The 16,098-nt window shown below is 38.1% G+C and overlaps 1 protein-coding gene across 2 annotated transcripts in view; it reads left to right on the top strand.

Annotated features, from left to right (window-relative positions):
* Positions 1–1,083: 1,083 nt before the first annotated feature.
* HBS1L (HBS1 like translational GTPase) overlaps positions 1,084–16,098 on the top strand; it is a 67,562-nt gene continuing 52,547 nt past the window's right edge. Inside the window, exons 1-5 of one of the 2 annotated variants that reach the window (XM_084283859.1) lie at positions 1,084–1,212; positions 3,078–3,143; positions 4,868–5,005; positions 8,105–8,299; positions 8,956–10,536. In XM_084283859.1, the coding sequence (XP_084139985.1) occupies positions 1,170–1,212; positions 3,078–3,143; positions 4,868–5,005; positions 8,105–8,299; positions 8,956–10,433 (1,920 nt within the window). In that variant the 5' untranslated portion in view covers positions 1,084–1,169 and the 3' untranslated portion in view covers positions 10,434–10,536. Of the gene's footprint in view, positions 1,213–3,077; positions 3,144–4,867; positions 5,006–8,104; positions 8,300–8,955; positions 10,537–16,098 lie in introns of those variants that run through there. The other variant, XM_084283858.1, reaches the window with a different exon arrangement.

Genomic DNA, 16,098 nt, shown 5'->3' with positions numbered 1-16,098 from the left:
CTGTACAAAATAATTAGAAATATGCAAATAACACAAGGAAACAATCTGCACATTTGCATACAATTTGTATATGAACACAAACTTTGGCTTATGTTTAACACACCCTGCCTCTGGCGGTGACAAGGAAGGATGTGGGGCAGATAGTGAGTTTTGGCTTGTGGGAGGGGACAAGACAGTAGCCGGTTGCCAGCTGGAAAACCAGGGCCTGTGTGCTTGTGGGGATGTGTGTCTGGAAGGTGGGATATCTGGGGACATCTGGGCCATGCAAGTGGCTGGAGGAGGCTGGATTTGTGGCGGTGTCTGAGGAAGACAAGAAAATGGTAAATAAAGTATTGGAGGTCTCAGGTGGAAGGTAGAGACATCTGACTGGAGAAATATTGGTGGGATCACCAGCCTAGCAGTGCGTGAGCACATGGATGAGTGCAGGTATCTGGGGAACAGCTGGTCGGTGGAGAGAAGCAGCAGAGGCTGTGGGGCTGGAGCTCGGCAGAGGCACACCTGTGTTAGGGGCCTGGGAGCACCCGTGGGTCTGCGACCTCCCTGTGCCACGGAAGCTGTAGGCGTGTGCTTGTGCTACCTGGCCTCAACTGGCTTTTAGGTGCTGCCTGTCACTGCATGGCAATGAAGTCAGAGCACGAACACCACGGAGCCCAGCACTGAATTTTGGGCATTTAATGCTGCCAGTAACGACGCTGAACAACGCAGCCTGCATTCACCGACAGCCGCCCACGTAAGCGGGTCAGGCACTGGGCTGCACTGGGTGCGGGTGGCCCTGTAAGCTCAGTGTAAGTGCTTAGACACGCACGGTTCCAGCAGCTCATCACCTTTGTGCTTAAAGAATAATGCCACAGACACTGAGGGTCACACCTCAAATGTCCGGACAGTGGGGTTGGACGACTGCGTGCAGGCGGGCAGCGTCTGAGGGGAGCAGCACCCACCCCTTCCCCTGCCCCTCCACCCCCGCCTGCGGCCACCCAGGCAGCGGCCGCGACAGGCGGGAGTGGAGGGGGGGTGGGAAGCACCGCGCATGCGCGAGGGCTGTCCGCGGGCGGAAGGGGCCTGGGCGCGCATGCGCAGGGTGACTCGGCCCGGCCCGGCGGAGACCAAGATGGCGGCCTAGTCCCGCCGTGCCAGCGCCAGCGCGGGCGAGCGAGGCGCCCGCCGCCATCATGTCCCGGCACCGCAACGTCCGAGGCTACAACTACGACGAAGGTAGTGGCGGGCAGCGGCCGCCGGCGGAGGCTGCGGGGGCCTCCGCCCTCCTCAGACGCCGTCCCGGCCCCGGCCCCGGCCCCGGCCCCGGCCCCGGCCCCGGCCCCGGCCCCGTGGCGCTGTGGCAGCCCCGCGGCGGGGCCGGGCCCGGTGCCGGGGGCTGCCGGGGCGGGGGGGGGGGGGGGTAAGGGCAGAGGCGGCCCCGTCCCCCCCGCGGGGGTTGGGCGAGGCCTCGGCCCCCGGCCCGGCTCCCCCCGGCCGCGGAGAGCGCGGCCCCGGCGCGCTGGGCCGAGTTGCGGCGGGCTGGGCTGGGCTGATCCGATCCGATCCGCCTGCCCCCGGCAGCGACCGCCTCCCGGAGGCGTGGGAGGGGCCTGAAAGCCGGCCCGGGGGTAACCGAGCTTGGGGTGCTGCGCCCGCGCTGGCCAAGGGGTGCCTGTATTCTGCCAGAGCACGGGGGAGTTGTCCTAAAGGTAGAGCTGAGCGTCTGGGGAAGAGCCACCTCCTCTGTGGTGTTTTACCCCACAGCTCGTTCGTTCCCTGCAAGCTGATGTCAGGGCTTGGTTCTTACCTGCAGTACGTTGACTTTCTTTGTTTCCCGTCCCATTAATTTATGCAGACTGTCAATTGTGCCCTTCACTCAAAGGTTTTGTTTGTGTTGGCCCTGGGTGTGGAAAAATGGACCTGCATTCACTTGATACTGTTTCAGATAACGCTTTTAGGAGCAGCTTTTTTGTTGCCACTCTTGTCAGATACAAAACATTGCACCTGTCCACTGAATATTTCTTGCAAAGAGCGTAGGCCAGGCTTTGTGCCGTGTTTTTGCAACTTTTAGGGCAGGTCATTTAAATCCATGTGAGCCATTACCATTGCATGGCCTGCCTTGCAGGTTATACTAGTGCAGGTATACCTAATAAATTACCAAATAATTCTGTGCCTCGTTTGGATGGATATGTTTGTAATGTCCCAGCTCAGTGGTTGTTAAGTTGATATCAGAGTACCAGAGTACAGAATTTCCTTGTAGCTGCTAGCTTTTCCCTTTCACTCCTTTTTTTTTTCTTTTTTTTTTTTTAAAAAAAACAAACTCTAATGCAATAACATCCTTTAAAAATGTTTTTCATGTATTTCATTCTTACTTAGTGAAAAGTGCAAATTTATTTTCAAGACTTACATAATATTAGAATAATTTATTTTTTATTTGGAAATAGATTACTTTCTCATTGTGATTCCTGATAAATTATTCTTGATATGATTTTTATTTCTTAATTGAGAGAGCATATGTTTGTGTGTAGGTAGTTGAATAGGATTCTTCCTCTTTGGTTGAGACAATTTTGCGTAGTCAAAGGGGATTGTGAATTGCATTTTTGCCTTATTGAACTTGAGTTGACAGGTGGTTGACCATGTGGATAGACCGGAGAAGAAAGGTGAGAAATTGATAAGTATGGAGTAGAAATACCAGTGTGAGTTACTGACGTAGGGATCTCTCCGTGGTTAGGCTACTGAGGTGTCAAGCAGAAATATCAAGAGAAGCGCCATGGATAAAAGCCTGTGGAACTGTAGAAAGTTGAGTTTGGCTTATGAGGACTGTCTTCCAAAGGAGATGATGAAGGAGGAGGTGTGAAGCATTGCAACTTTAAAAAAATTTCAGCTAAGGAATAGTGTATTAAACGATTAAATCTGTTCTCTAAAGAGAAAAACAATTCTATTGTTGCGGCATTGAATTTCTTACTTTGTCAAATTAACAGTACTTCTGAAATACTGGAGATACATAATTTCTTAATACCGTATATGAAAACGGTCATTTGAACCAATGCATTAAATATTTAGAAATTGTGCAGACTAATCTTAATGGTTTTGCTTCATAGATTTTGAAGACGATGATGTGTATGGCCAATCAGTAGAAGATGACTATTGCATTTCTCCTTCAACAGGTTAGTTCCAATAATTACATGTAAGTACTGTCTACATGTTCAATCATGCAATTTTATTATCTTGGATAATGGATGGTCAGAATATACTCGAAGATATCAAAAACCTGGTTTATGGGGATGTGTTGATGGTCTTAAAACTTATGGTGTCTTTAAAAAGTGTCAGTAGGACCTGGCTGGGCATAACAGCTGTGATTCTGCACCTGGTATTTGACATCTCATACCCAACTTTGAATAAATGTTTGGCAAGGAGTCTTATTGTGGGATGCACCACTGGTCCTCAGTTCTCATGCAAGATTGTGTGGTGTTAAAAAGCCTCTGTGCTTTGGGGACATTGCAAAACAGGAGCAAATATAGTGATGTTGTGTGCTTGGGTAAGATGTGATTGGAGTGGCTGAACCTAGCTGAATTCAACTTGACTGTAAAACCATGAGGTTGTGTTCATCACACAATTCTCTGAAAGATTGTTAGTTCAGGGTTTCCCCAGATTTGGTGGCAGTGTTTCTAGAGCTGAGTAAGCCCCAAAAATAGTATAGCTGATGTTAAGCTTGTGATACTGCAGGTAACTTGACTGGATCTAAACCCACTGCATCTGTGATGTAGTCTGTGGCCTCTGGCTGCAGGTACTTGAGTTAATTAGGTCTTTAAAAGTCTGCCCCTCTGTCATCCTGTTCTTTTTAGATAAGCTAATCAAGTTGTGTGTTCTTGTTATTTGTAGTCATGCTTCCTGATTTAAATTAAGATGGTCTCATAGTCAATTTCTAAGTTTAACTGCTAGTATTTTGCAAACATTTTCTAAGAAATAAGGTAGTTTCATATTTGGTGATGAACTCCTGTAATGTATAAACTACTAAATTGCAAAATTAATTCTGGTGTTTGTGCACAGTAATTTTCTTAAGGATTCTTTCTATTTAATTCTTTGTATAAGAAATAATCTCATATAATAGTCTTTTAATGTTAATAGTTGTTTCAGTTATGGTGATTGAATATGAAATAGTATCTGTTTGGGAAACAGTTGCTAAGGTAATACTGCTTCTGGATATTGCATGTGGTTTCAGTAAGTATTTCTGAGCTCGGTAGAATATTAAATTTACAAGGACATCAGAAATATAAGGACATCAGTTGATGTTATGCTTTGTACATTTCTGAGAGTATGTCATGAGGTCACGTTCAGCATGAGCTGTACATACATGTCTGTATATATGTTAATGTGCTGTTAAGTCAGAATGGAGTTATGCACCTGTTAAAAGTTCGGTGTGAATGTACATTTTAACTCATGACCTGTGTTTCCAGCGAAATTCCACAAAAAGAAGAATGTGCTCAACTGAGCTAAACTGTTATCAATAGTTTAGTAGTGCAATACTGTAAAAGCAGCGTTTATTTTCATGCTTTTGTTTTTTCCTGGCACTGAGTTTTTTTTAAAAAAAAAAAAAAAAAAAAAAGTGGAGTAAGGCTATGAAGATGTTAGGCCACAGGTGGTAATTCAATATGAAAAATACTTTTTCATATTGAATATATTTTTCTGGAATATATTTTTCTATTTGAGTACTGAACTATGTAGAATAATTTTGTTACATAGAGAGATACAAGGGTTTTGCCCAGCCTGTCTTTTCACTTGGTGAAGACTGGTCAGCATCTTAACCTTTTTTTGTTGTAGATAGGTTTTGGTTTTGAAGGAAGAAATAATATTTGAATTGTTTTAATACTTTGCTTTTTACCTAATATAGCCGCTCAGTTTATCTACTCAAGACGAGACAAACCAGCAACGTGTGCTGAGCCGTTAGAAGAAGAATATGGCTACGAAGGTACAGAAGATACTGCTGGTTATTTTGCATCCAATCATCAGTTGGATGATGTTGATAGAGGTAATTATAGAAAAACAATATTTCTCAGATGAATCTCTTTTATGACTTAAAGAGTAACTAAAATAATCCTAGTTTAGGGTTTATTACATGAAAAAGACTTGAATTCATTAAAATTCATTATTTTGTAATCTGGTACTAGAATAGCATTTTGTAAGCTGATATTGGAGCAGCACACTTCATGAACAGTAGCATTGGTGGTTCTTCAAATTTGTAACTACCTTTTGTGTGCCACTTGTAACTTTCTTGCATACAGTGAAATATGGTCTTAGTTTATAATTGGAAATGATGAGATTTGATATGAAATTCAAACATAAGAACAGCTGTACTGTTTCAGACATCTAGCTCAATGTTTTGACTCTAAAGATGGATGACTAGGGGAGAGTATAAGAAATAGAGTATTTATCGAATAGTCTCTTGTATTACATTCAAAATTATTGCAGTTAGGAGTATTTAAGAGGTCTTCTAAATCATGCTTTTCCTTGAAACAATGTCTGTAGATTCTTTTATCCTCTACAGTCTTCTCTAATATTGTTTTAAACCCACTAGGCTTTGGTTTTCATTCAGTCCTGCAGCTGTGAGCTCCAGGTTCCAAGCAGCGTTCCATGCTGATTGATGTGGGGAAAAAATCCTCGCTTTTGTATTTTAAACTTGCTAGCTGATAGCTTAATTAAATGTTTTGTGAAAAAGATTCACAAGTCTCTTTCCTAAGTATTAATAGCTAATTTAGTTCTTATTTTTGGGGGAATATTCAGGATTATTTTTATGATGTTAATAAGCACAAGGTAAAGTGTATCGGTGAATGAACAGACAACAAAATGTATGAATGAAATTTGTTATTTAAAACAGAACTTGCAGAAAATTTTGTAACAACAGACATTTAGATTCAATATCAAGTAAATTGGTAAAACTTACGATAATATGTAGACGTGGGTAAATCTGTTAAATTGGGGTGTAATACAGCAGCAGGAGTTAATGCTGCATAGGGTAACTTAAAAGAGGGTCAGTCAGTCTGTGGATAAAGGTAGTCTAGACAACACAGTAGACTGGGTTTTTGAGACCAGAGGAAGGGGGGAGAATCACTTTCCTCACCCTGCTGGCCACACTTCTTTTGATGTAGCCCAGGGGCTGGTTGGCTTTCTGGGCTGCAAGCGCATCTTGCTGGCTCATGTTGAGCTTCTTGTCAACCAACACCCCCAGGTCCTTCTCCTCGGAACTGCTCTCAGTCTGTTCTCTGCCCAGCTTGTATTTGTGCTTGGGATTGCCTCGACCCAGGTGCAAGACCTTGCATTTGGCCTTGTTGAACTTCATGAGGTTTACAAAGGCCCATCTCTCAAGCCTCTTCTGGTCCCTCTGGATGGCATCCCATGCCTCCAGCATGTGGCTTGGTGTCATCAGCAAACTCACTGAGGGTGCAGTCAATCCCACTATCCAGTGCTAAACAGCATTGGTCCCAGCAGTGATCCCTGAGGAACAACGCTCATTACCAATCTCCATCTGGACATTGAGCTGTTGACCGCAACTCTTTGAGTGCAACTATCCAGCTGATTCCTTACCCACCAAGTGATACATCTGTCAAATCCATGTCTCTCCAATTTAGGGATGAGGATGTCATAGGGGACAGTGTCAAGTGCATTTCACAAGTCCAGGTGGATGATGTTAGTTGCTCTTTCCTTATCCACCAGTGCTGTAACTGTGTTGTAGAAGGTCACCAAACTTATCAGGCATGATCTGCCCCTAGTGAAGCCATGTTGGCTGTCACCAGTCACCTCCTTATTTTCCACGTGCCTTACCGTACTATCCAGGAAGATCTGATCCATGATCTTACCAGGTACAAAGGTGAAACTGACTGGCCTGCAGTCCTATGGGTCTTCCTGTTTTCCCTTTTTAAAAATGGGGGTTATGTTTCCCCTCTTCCAGTCAAAGGGAACTTCACTGGACTGCCACAACTTCTCAAATATGATGGATAGTAGCTTAGGAACTATAATCAGCAAGTTCCCTCAGGACCCACAAAATGGTCAGCAAACACATTGTCCAGGGTTCTTCATGTACTTGTTTTGAAGAGCAAATGTGGGAGAGCATAGGCTTCTGTTTGCATTATGGATCAAGGCTGCTGATTTAAGTAACCTCGTGGAAGCTGGAGTTCTGTGGTGTGGAATTTGTTCAGCAGAGTTCTTTAATCCTCACCATCTTTGAGGAGGTGTTCAAATAAAGAACCTGCAGTTTTCTTCCTGTTGTTTAGTAGTCTTCCTGAAATCTGAACAACTGGCAGAAGGTATTCATGATATTCAAGATTTTCTTTGGTTGTGTTTGTATCTGATAAGAACACTACTTCCAGTGAATGGCAGCCTCATGAATTTTCAGTCTCCAGTTGTGTGGGAAGTCAAGATGTAATAAGGTTTATTTTAGTTGGCAATTTTACTGGCTACTTTAACTTAAGAAAGTTTGCTTACCAAGTTGTATACTTTCTTTCATTGTGAGCTGTGCTCAAATTCTGAACATTAAAAATAGCTTCTATATATTTTTTTCACTTTTAAGATTTGATTATTTAAGTTTTGTTTTAATTTCCCTTTACGTTCTGTGACATTTTTTCATAGGAATGGAGAAATATGTTACAGATAAAATGAGATTTTGTGATCCAAAAGATGTTTTACAGTTTTAAGAAAGCTAAGATTGCAGGTAATTTTAAAGAGCTGACATGTTGATCCAGGGATGCTAGTATTTATTTATTTTTTGTTAGGGCCCGAAGGTCCCAAAAATGCTGTTTTATTTTAGATCTAAATTATACCATCTATAAACACTTAAAATGTGCTGTTAAAATTATTCAAAGTCATTTAGTAAGTCAATGCAGAATCCCATTTAAGGTGATTATTTGTATTTCTTCTCTGCGGTCAATTGTACATTAAGATTTTTCAGTGACTTTAATGAATATATAGTAGTCAGTAATATGTTCCTTGTAGCAATATTTGAAATGAGTCAAATATTCTGCAGGGTTTAGGGGTAAAATTTATCATGGCAAAAAATCAGGTGCATGGCGTTTGTAGGCTACTTTATTAAGACTTTATTTTGTGCCAGTTTATAACAGTTGTTTGTCTTTTGTAGCCCGTCTTAATTCATGCCTTGATCAAATGAGAGAAGTTTTGGCAGAGTCTGTACCAGAACAAACAATGGTGCAAGCAGTACTGGATAGTAAATTTGATGTACAGAAGGCTTTGGATCTCGTGCTTTCCCAAGGCAGTAAGCAAAATGTGAAGACCCACAATGAGGATGCTATGATTGTAGGAAAGACGACAAAAGGTATACTGCTATTTCATTGTTTGGATTCAAGATGCTTCATTTCTATATACAATTTAATTTTGGCTTCACAAGCTGTGAAGGTGATTATTGTTGCATTAGTAATTTATTGGAAGTTTTAAAAACACCAACTTCTATTTCTGTGTTCTAAAAAGCATTTAAAGGAAGCAGTAGCTTTTCTTGGAAGTTGGAAGTCAAAACCTTAGTCTCGGCTTAAATTCAGACTGTAAGCAACCATCTGCATTTCACAGTAAATTTCTGTATTCTAATATACGACTTAATTGTGTGAATACATTTCCTAAGTTGTACTTATTGTTTGTTTGGTGAGCTGATATCTCCCATCCCAAATGCCTCTTTTTTTTTTTCTTTTTTTTTGGTAATGTTTATACAGTAACTCTAGTGTTTTTGTTTATACTTTAAATCTTCATAACCTTTGCTGGCATTTCTTTGCTGATTTGTAAAGTTTCTTAAGTATTTCAGTAGATAACCATAATTTAATTGTAGAACAGTGGATATATATGTGAGTAACACTTAGTAATTAAATGCCTTTTCATGTTTCTTCTTGATTTTTGTTGCTGCTGTCTACTTAAAAAAAAAATAATGGATGTTTCGTTGTGACTGCACTTCCATCTGAAAATTATTGGCTATTGTAAGGTAAGGAGACTTACTTTGTTGTCCAGAAATATTTATTAATAAAGACAGTTTCTCTTGTGCAGTAGAAAATGTTGCTGACAACACCAGCAAACCTGGGCTTGGAAACTTGACAGCCAAAGCTGGTTCAGCTTGTTACTCCTTAGCTGCAAATGACAAAATGCTCCTTAATGTTAAAAAATCCAGTGTACCTTCATCTGAAAAGAAAGGATTGAAATCCTCATCACTTGTTCTGTCTTCTTTCAGTGATGATTTGTGTAAAGGATCACTTTGTGAGCTTGTGAATAATCAGGCAGAGAATCAACTACCAGAATGTGCTAATGTAGTAAGTTTGATTCCTGATAGTGAAGATGTTTGCTTTAGCATAGGAAGTAACCCATCTGGAAATTCTTCCTTTAAGAAGTTCAAAAGCAAGGAGACACAGGACTTGAAATCCTTGCTGACGCAGGATGTGGCTTGTGATTCTCTGAGTATTCAAGACAGCATTCCTCTTGTTTCCTCAAACGTTTCTGATGGTAATAGTAATGCAAATTTTTATAGTCCTCCTTATATATCAAGTGCTTTAGGAAATTTGGCTCTTGCTAATGAAGTCAGTCATACTGCAGATAGAAAGAATGAACTTCTTGAAAATTTATCTTCACTTGCGCAAAGTAGAAAACAAGAAAGCCCCTCTTCACAGATGGCTGCTTTGCCGGTGTTAAGGTCTGGAAGTACATCATTGGCTGACTTACTTCAGGAGCACCAGGAAAGTAGTGCAAGCCACTGTTACTCTTTGGCTGATCTTTATACCCAGTCGACAGCAAGTCTCACAGATAGGAGTTTGGGAGCGTCGTCATTATCACAACTAGTAAGTCAACCACAAACTTCAGGTGGGATGCCAGAGTTAACAGGATCTTTGTCTTCGCTAGCCCTCTCTACGGTTTCTCCACTAAAGGAAGTTGAGAACTTATCACTCTCTGATTTAATAGCAGAGGCTATTGAAGTAGATAATGCTCAAGAAAAAAAGGACGTCTCCATGCTCAATGTAACTGAGCCCTCTAAAAGAACAAACATTGATTTAAGTGTCCTTTTAAAAAATACAGATGCATCTGAAGAACAAAATATAGTAGGACAGTCAAATATCTTAATTCCTGAAACAAAACATTTAAAAGTAAAGCAGGGAAAAAGTTCTGGTTTTGCTAAAACAAATAAAAAGATCAAAAGAGGTCTTGCTTCTAAGAGGCAGGACTTGTCTCTTTCATGGGTGAAGGCTCTGTGTGCAAGACCTTCAGCTTTTGCTTTAACCTTATGTCTTCGTTATCCTCCAAAAGGATATAAGCGACACACAACTGGTAGGCACAAAGCTTTCCTATACAGTAGACAAGTACAAGATGTAAAACCCAAGGAAGTAGCTCCTGTAACAGCCATAACACCGTTTGACTTCAAATCTGCATCTCCTGATGATATTGTGAAAGCTAAACAACAAAAAGCTTTTACAAGACAGTAGTGCAAACAAAACTGAAATAATTGATGTTTATATGTTGGTATGTTGAAAAAAAAAATAGGACCTGTTTATAATCCAGAATTGAATTTTTAAACTTTTTAATTGACATAATAGTTCTCACTACTAAATTGATAACAAATTTGTATGTGAACTTCTAAGGTGTTGCACTGAATATTTTTATTTTTGCCTAATTTTCACTGACAATTTAACATTTTTAACTTTTATGAAGTCTTGAACTTTAGTGTATAGATAATTCATGTACAAAATTCTGTAAACACGCTTAGACTTCTTGAAACACCCCTCTAGGGGTGTATGTGTATATAGTTGGGAAGAACACTGACTTATTTTTGTAAACAATTTAGTTTTGCTATGTGGTGTATAGTTTGGGAAGTGGGAACCTCAGTTTATATTACAACTGTTCTATTGAATAGTCTTAAAGCTAAATATTCTCCTAAGGTATGTTACTGAACTACCACTTGTTACTGATTTATTTCTACTCAATGTAGCTATTCTCTTCTGTCTTTATTGTACTTAAAATATTACAACAGAAATACCTTCAGTTTTTAAAAACCTCACTAACCTCAGGTTTTAATTAACGGTTGTGATAGGACATATATAGCTTTTTGATAGGACCAAATTTGTTGGGGAGCAAGTTAACAAAGTTAAAATTGTGTTCCCTACTCTTTCCACTCTCCAACCAGCTGTCAAAATGTGAGTTTTTTGTAGATACATACCTGGCATGTGTTTCATAAAAAGATTTAGTAGGATTCTACAGTTTATTCTCAAGTATTTCAGAAAAGTATTGGAATAACAATTCTCCTTTCAAATTTAGCATGAGAGTCTTTGCTTAATGGAAAAAAAAAAACATTTTGGGCGAAACATAGGTGCTGTTTGTATCTGCATCTTGCATGTTTTCAGGAAAATTCCCATATTAGTGAATGTGTGTTCTTTTCTACTGTTGGCACCCATCACTGTTATTTAAAGTTTTACACTGAAGATCAGAATCAGGACATTTTGGACTTAATTGTTTAGCTTGTTACCATATTCTGATGCCCTCGTAAGTCAAATCAGTAACTGCATGTATGTTTCAATTTTTCTATTAGTATACATTAATTCTTTTAATATACTTCCAGTGTCGGTGTTTTAGATCCTGATCAGCAATATTTACAGTAAGGGTACTGCTGCAACTAAAAAAGAAATAAAATACATTTGTATATGTACTGCCATACATTTATCCCTACTAAACTAGGCAGCTAGTATGGAACAGGAGATAAAATTTTAATCTATTTCAAATCTAGTTTTCATTCAGCATGTTGCATCAAAAAGAATGCAAAAACTTAGGCTTTTTCTTGACTTCAGGTTGCACTATAATTTTCTTTCTAAATCAAAACAAATACGTTCCAGTGCTCTCAGGTACAGATTTCACGTTCTGTATATTTTGATTGTTCATCTAGTTGATGCTAGCTGTTGTCTTTTAGGACTATGCTGACTATGTTATGTTGACTTTTAGGACAGTTTGACCTCTGACCTCTTGAATAAAATTGATATTTCTTATCCTTACTAATAAATGTTTTATCCAATAGCAGTGCTGCAGTGTTTATGTTCTAGATTACTTCTTAAATGTAGCTGTCTGTATCTGTACTTATTTCAAGTGCCTTAAAGCATTGAAGAGTAAGTAATATCATCCAGCATACATACTATGTTCTCATAACTTCATCACCAGGAACAGACTTGATACGCATTTTTTCACTTTTTTTGTTGAGGATCTAATCCAAAAACTAACATCCAAAGAGTTTCTGGAGCCTTCTTGGTTAGTGTCACGTGCCTGTTCAAGATCTGTTTCAGAGTTCTGGCTGATACAGATTGTACATACACACTATTTGCTTCATTTGTTAGTCTTAACAGCAAATTCTGATTTTTGAACAGCCCTAAATACTTTTTAGCAATCTGTTTATCTGGAGTTAGTCCAACTATTAACTTCATACTGCTATGAAGTTGAAATGTATTTTTCCCGCTTGGGCAAAATGTCTTACTTGAAGAAGTTTAATAATTAAAGTTCAAGTTTTCCAAAATGGTTCATGTTTTTCTAGTAGGGGAATTATATATTTTAGAAGTAAAATACTAGTCCAAAGCTTGATGTAGGCATGCCTGGCTATGCAGTGAGTTGTTTTTGCTTTCTTATGCTCCAAATACTATTTGGGCTCTAATTAACATTTTTGTAGGTAGAGTTTTCTAATAACATGCCTTTTTTAATTTTATTTTTTCCTTCTAAATCTTTTCTCTTGTTCTTGTTGAACCTTTCATTGTTTTTGGTCTGTTTTCTCATTCCCCAGACTGCTGTTCTTTGCCTCAGACTTCTTAGCATTTGTAATAATCTCAGAGCCAAATACTGGATATATACCAAGATGTATGTTACATGAGTTCATTTGGGTTGTTTGTACAAGTAGTAGGAAGCAATGTGTGGTACTTGGAAATCAGTTCTGGTATGGGTTTCATGTAGATTAGACTTTGAACAAGTGAGTGAAGCTAAAGGGCATCAGCATTATATGTTTATAGGAGGTCTTACTAAGGATTGATACTGTAGTAAACAATTTTGGATCTTGTTTGGTAGCTAAATTTTCATATATAAATATCTTTTCATTTGCATGTATCTCAGTGTTGTCAGTGATCTTGAAGAAGTAATACATACTGTTCAGTGTATAAGGAGGGGGGGAGGGATTTTTTCTTCAGTTTGTAATACGAAATCCTGAAATGAGCCTTGAATTAGTACAAACCTGCAGGCTGAACGCTGCAAAGCTATGTGATGGATAAACCTGAATTCCAATGAATTTTCAGCAGAGATTTATTTTGATGCTTGCAAAATTTTATTTTTTTTATTTTTATTTTTTTTAACTAAAGGTAATATGTTACTATATATGTTGTTCAAATGAAAAAGGTTTAATAATTTCCTTAGTTATTCCTTAATTTTCTTGATATTTTTCTTAATGAGAACCAGGTTTGTTTGATCGGTGACAGTTTAAATTGTCCTAGAATCACAATGCTGCATGATATTATTGTGTATGGTATTTTTGCATAGGAGCTCTGTTCTGTCTTTGCACTGAACTGTGTCTGCTTAATGAACATTAGATTTAGTTATCAGTCTGTTTTATGCTTAAAACAATAAGCTTATTTTATTGATTTGTGTATATATACATTTTTTCCCCCATTGTGCATCTAGTATGTGTTTGTGTCTAATATGAGTTAGCTGTGTTATTTGTTTTGGAATTCACATATTTACATTGTAAAATATTTGTGTCTATGTTGACAAATACAGACATGCAAAAGTTAATATTTAAGCTACATAGACCTACTCCTGCTGGTATTGGACTGTATACTCTTAAGGTATTGTGTACATTAAATTTATTTTGTACATATTTTTTAATTAAGTGGTTGCTGAATATTTTTTTAATATAAAATTGCCTTTTGGATATTGCTTTATGTGCTTAAATAAAATGTATATTCTGAAATATTGACTTAATTACAATTTCTTATTCCTTTACCTACTAGAAATGGAGTTGTAATTTAATGTTCTGTGATGAATTTTTCTGTTGTGGAAACAGACTGTAATTCTTATCTAGGTTTGCACAGCATTATTCTTCTTGTGGAGGATTCTTCTGCAGAAAGTAAGGCAAAAACTGGTATATGCTAGTGCATCTTCAGATGGGATACTGAGACTCCAATTGGCTTTTGGTTACAAATGGGTTTTTGAAGTTATTTAGATGCTCTTAATAGCTTTTTCAAACCTTATCAGGGTCATAGAAAGGAAAGGATATCAGTGAAAAAAAATAAAAACGCTCTAAAAAAAACTCTAATACTGGTTGTCTAGCTCTTTGTTAAAGTAGAAAGTCAAGCTACTACAGCTGAATAAAACTTTCTAAATACATCTTTGATTTTTCTAAGTTTCCTTTTCTAGCTGAACTTGTTTTGGAAAGTTAGGAAAGTTAGGGTAAATTGATTTTGATTTCTATCTGAACTTGTTTTGGAAAATCTGGGCAAATTGAAAGTCAAAATACGAGAAGAGTAGGAAAATAACAGCGCTTGCTGGGATATCAGAAACGATTGCTGCATTGTACACTCTGGAATGTGATTTTAATGTAGTTATATTTAGATTATTTTTAATCACAACAGAAAATGATATATTTTTTTCAAAGAACAGGATGTTCGAAGCATAAAATTCAGATTTTAAAACCATGACGTTAAAACTTCACATATCTAGCTTTTATTTGTTATTCAGAAATAGCTATATGAGTAATTTCTCATTGAATTGTTCAGACAATTCTAAGGATCTTAAGCTTCAGAAGCAGCCAGGTACTTGAATTTCTGGAACTATTGTGCAATAATATTTCGAAGAGACTAGGTGGTACAGAGAGTTAGTCTTTGTAATTTTGTGTTCTGACTTTTTTACTCTAATCATATAATTCAAATACACTTTTCAGTAATCAACAATTTCTGAAACTTAAAACGTAAGCAAAAAGTTTCTGAGCAAGTACTACTACTGCAAAAATGAATAGCTATGCAAAATTGTTGTATGAAGACAGGGTATGATTTTCTTATGGAGTATAGGTAGTTAATTACAGTACCTTTTAGAAGGGCACTGGTCAAATACAGTCTTCTGTGTCTCTGAAATCTTAAGTGTTCAGTTTTGCAAAGTTCTTGTTTAAATATTTTTTATATTAAATGTTGATTATGAGTTGGGGTTAGGAAGGGAAAAAAGCAAAATTTCATCACATTATAATTCACTAACTATTGAAAGTGGTTGCTTATCTGGTTTTGTTTCTTTGAGAATTAAGGTAATTTTTAATTGATAATGTCCTTTTTTTCTGAAATATAGACAGTTGATAAATTCTTAAGTGGATTTTATGTTCAATTCACAATGTTTGATCTTCTGTTTAGATGATGAGGAAATGTCATTACTCCAAATGATCTATACTTCTATGTGCTAATGGTTTTGATGTTACAGGATTTTTTCCATGGCGATGTAAGAGATTTCTTTTTCTGAAATTGTTGTTTATTGTCTAGTAGAAGATATGGATGAAACAACAATCAAAGCCACTAGCAGTTTATTTACTTCTCAGCAGCTCTCTTGCGCTTCCTAAATCACTGGATATAAAGGGACGGTTTAATGAGAATGGGTCTGAATTTTAGTAATGCTGTACTCTGCAGCACTTGAGTAATTGCTCCTTTACATAGGCTTGTCTTTTGAAGTACTTTTTTTTTTTTTTTTTAATAACCAACAGTTAAAGCTAATTACAATTTGTGAATTAAGGTGATTTTGGGAAACGATTCTTATGAAATGGTTCATAAGCTTCTGGTGTCTGTGTGGTTACAGAAGTATGTTATCTGGTTTGTGAAAACATTATGTTGCATACTTAAAAATGGCCTGTTAGAAACAACAGTCTCTGACTTCAGAGGCATGTCTGTGGTTTGATCAGTTAATAGATTTGGATATTTAGTGTTGGTAAGATTCCTTTAGGAAGCGACTCATTGCCCTTCTCTACAATGTTCTGTTAATAAAATGAATGCGAGATGACCTTGTAAGAACTTGTAAAAAGTTGTTGTGAGCTTCAGAGATTACAATGGTAGATTTAAAAGAGAGTTCATGCTTCATGAAAAATTTGATAAAAATTGC

This window comes from Netta rufina (genome assembly GCF_964035555.1).
Source record: "Netta rufina genome assembly, chromosome: 3".
Lineage (NCBI taxonomy): Eukaryota > Metazoa > Chordata > Aves > Anseriformes > Anatidae > Netta > Netta rufina.
This window is presented reverse-complemented; position numbering and strand designations above follow the sequence as displayed.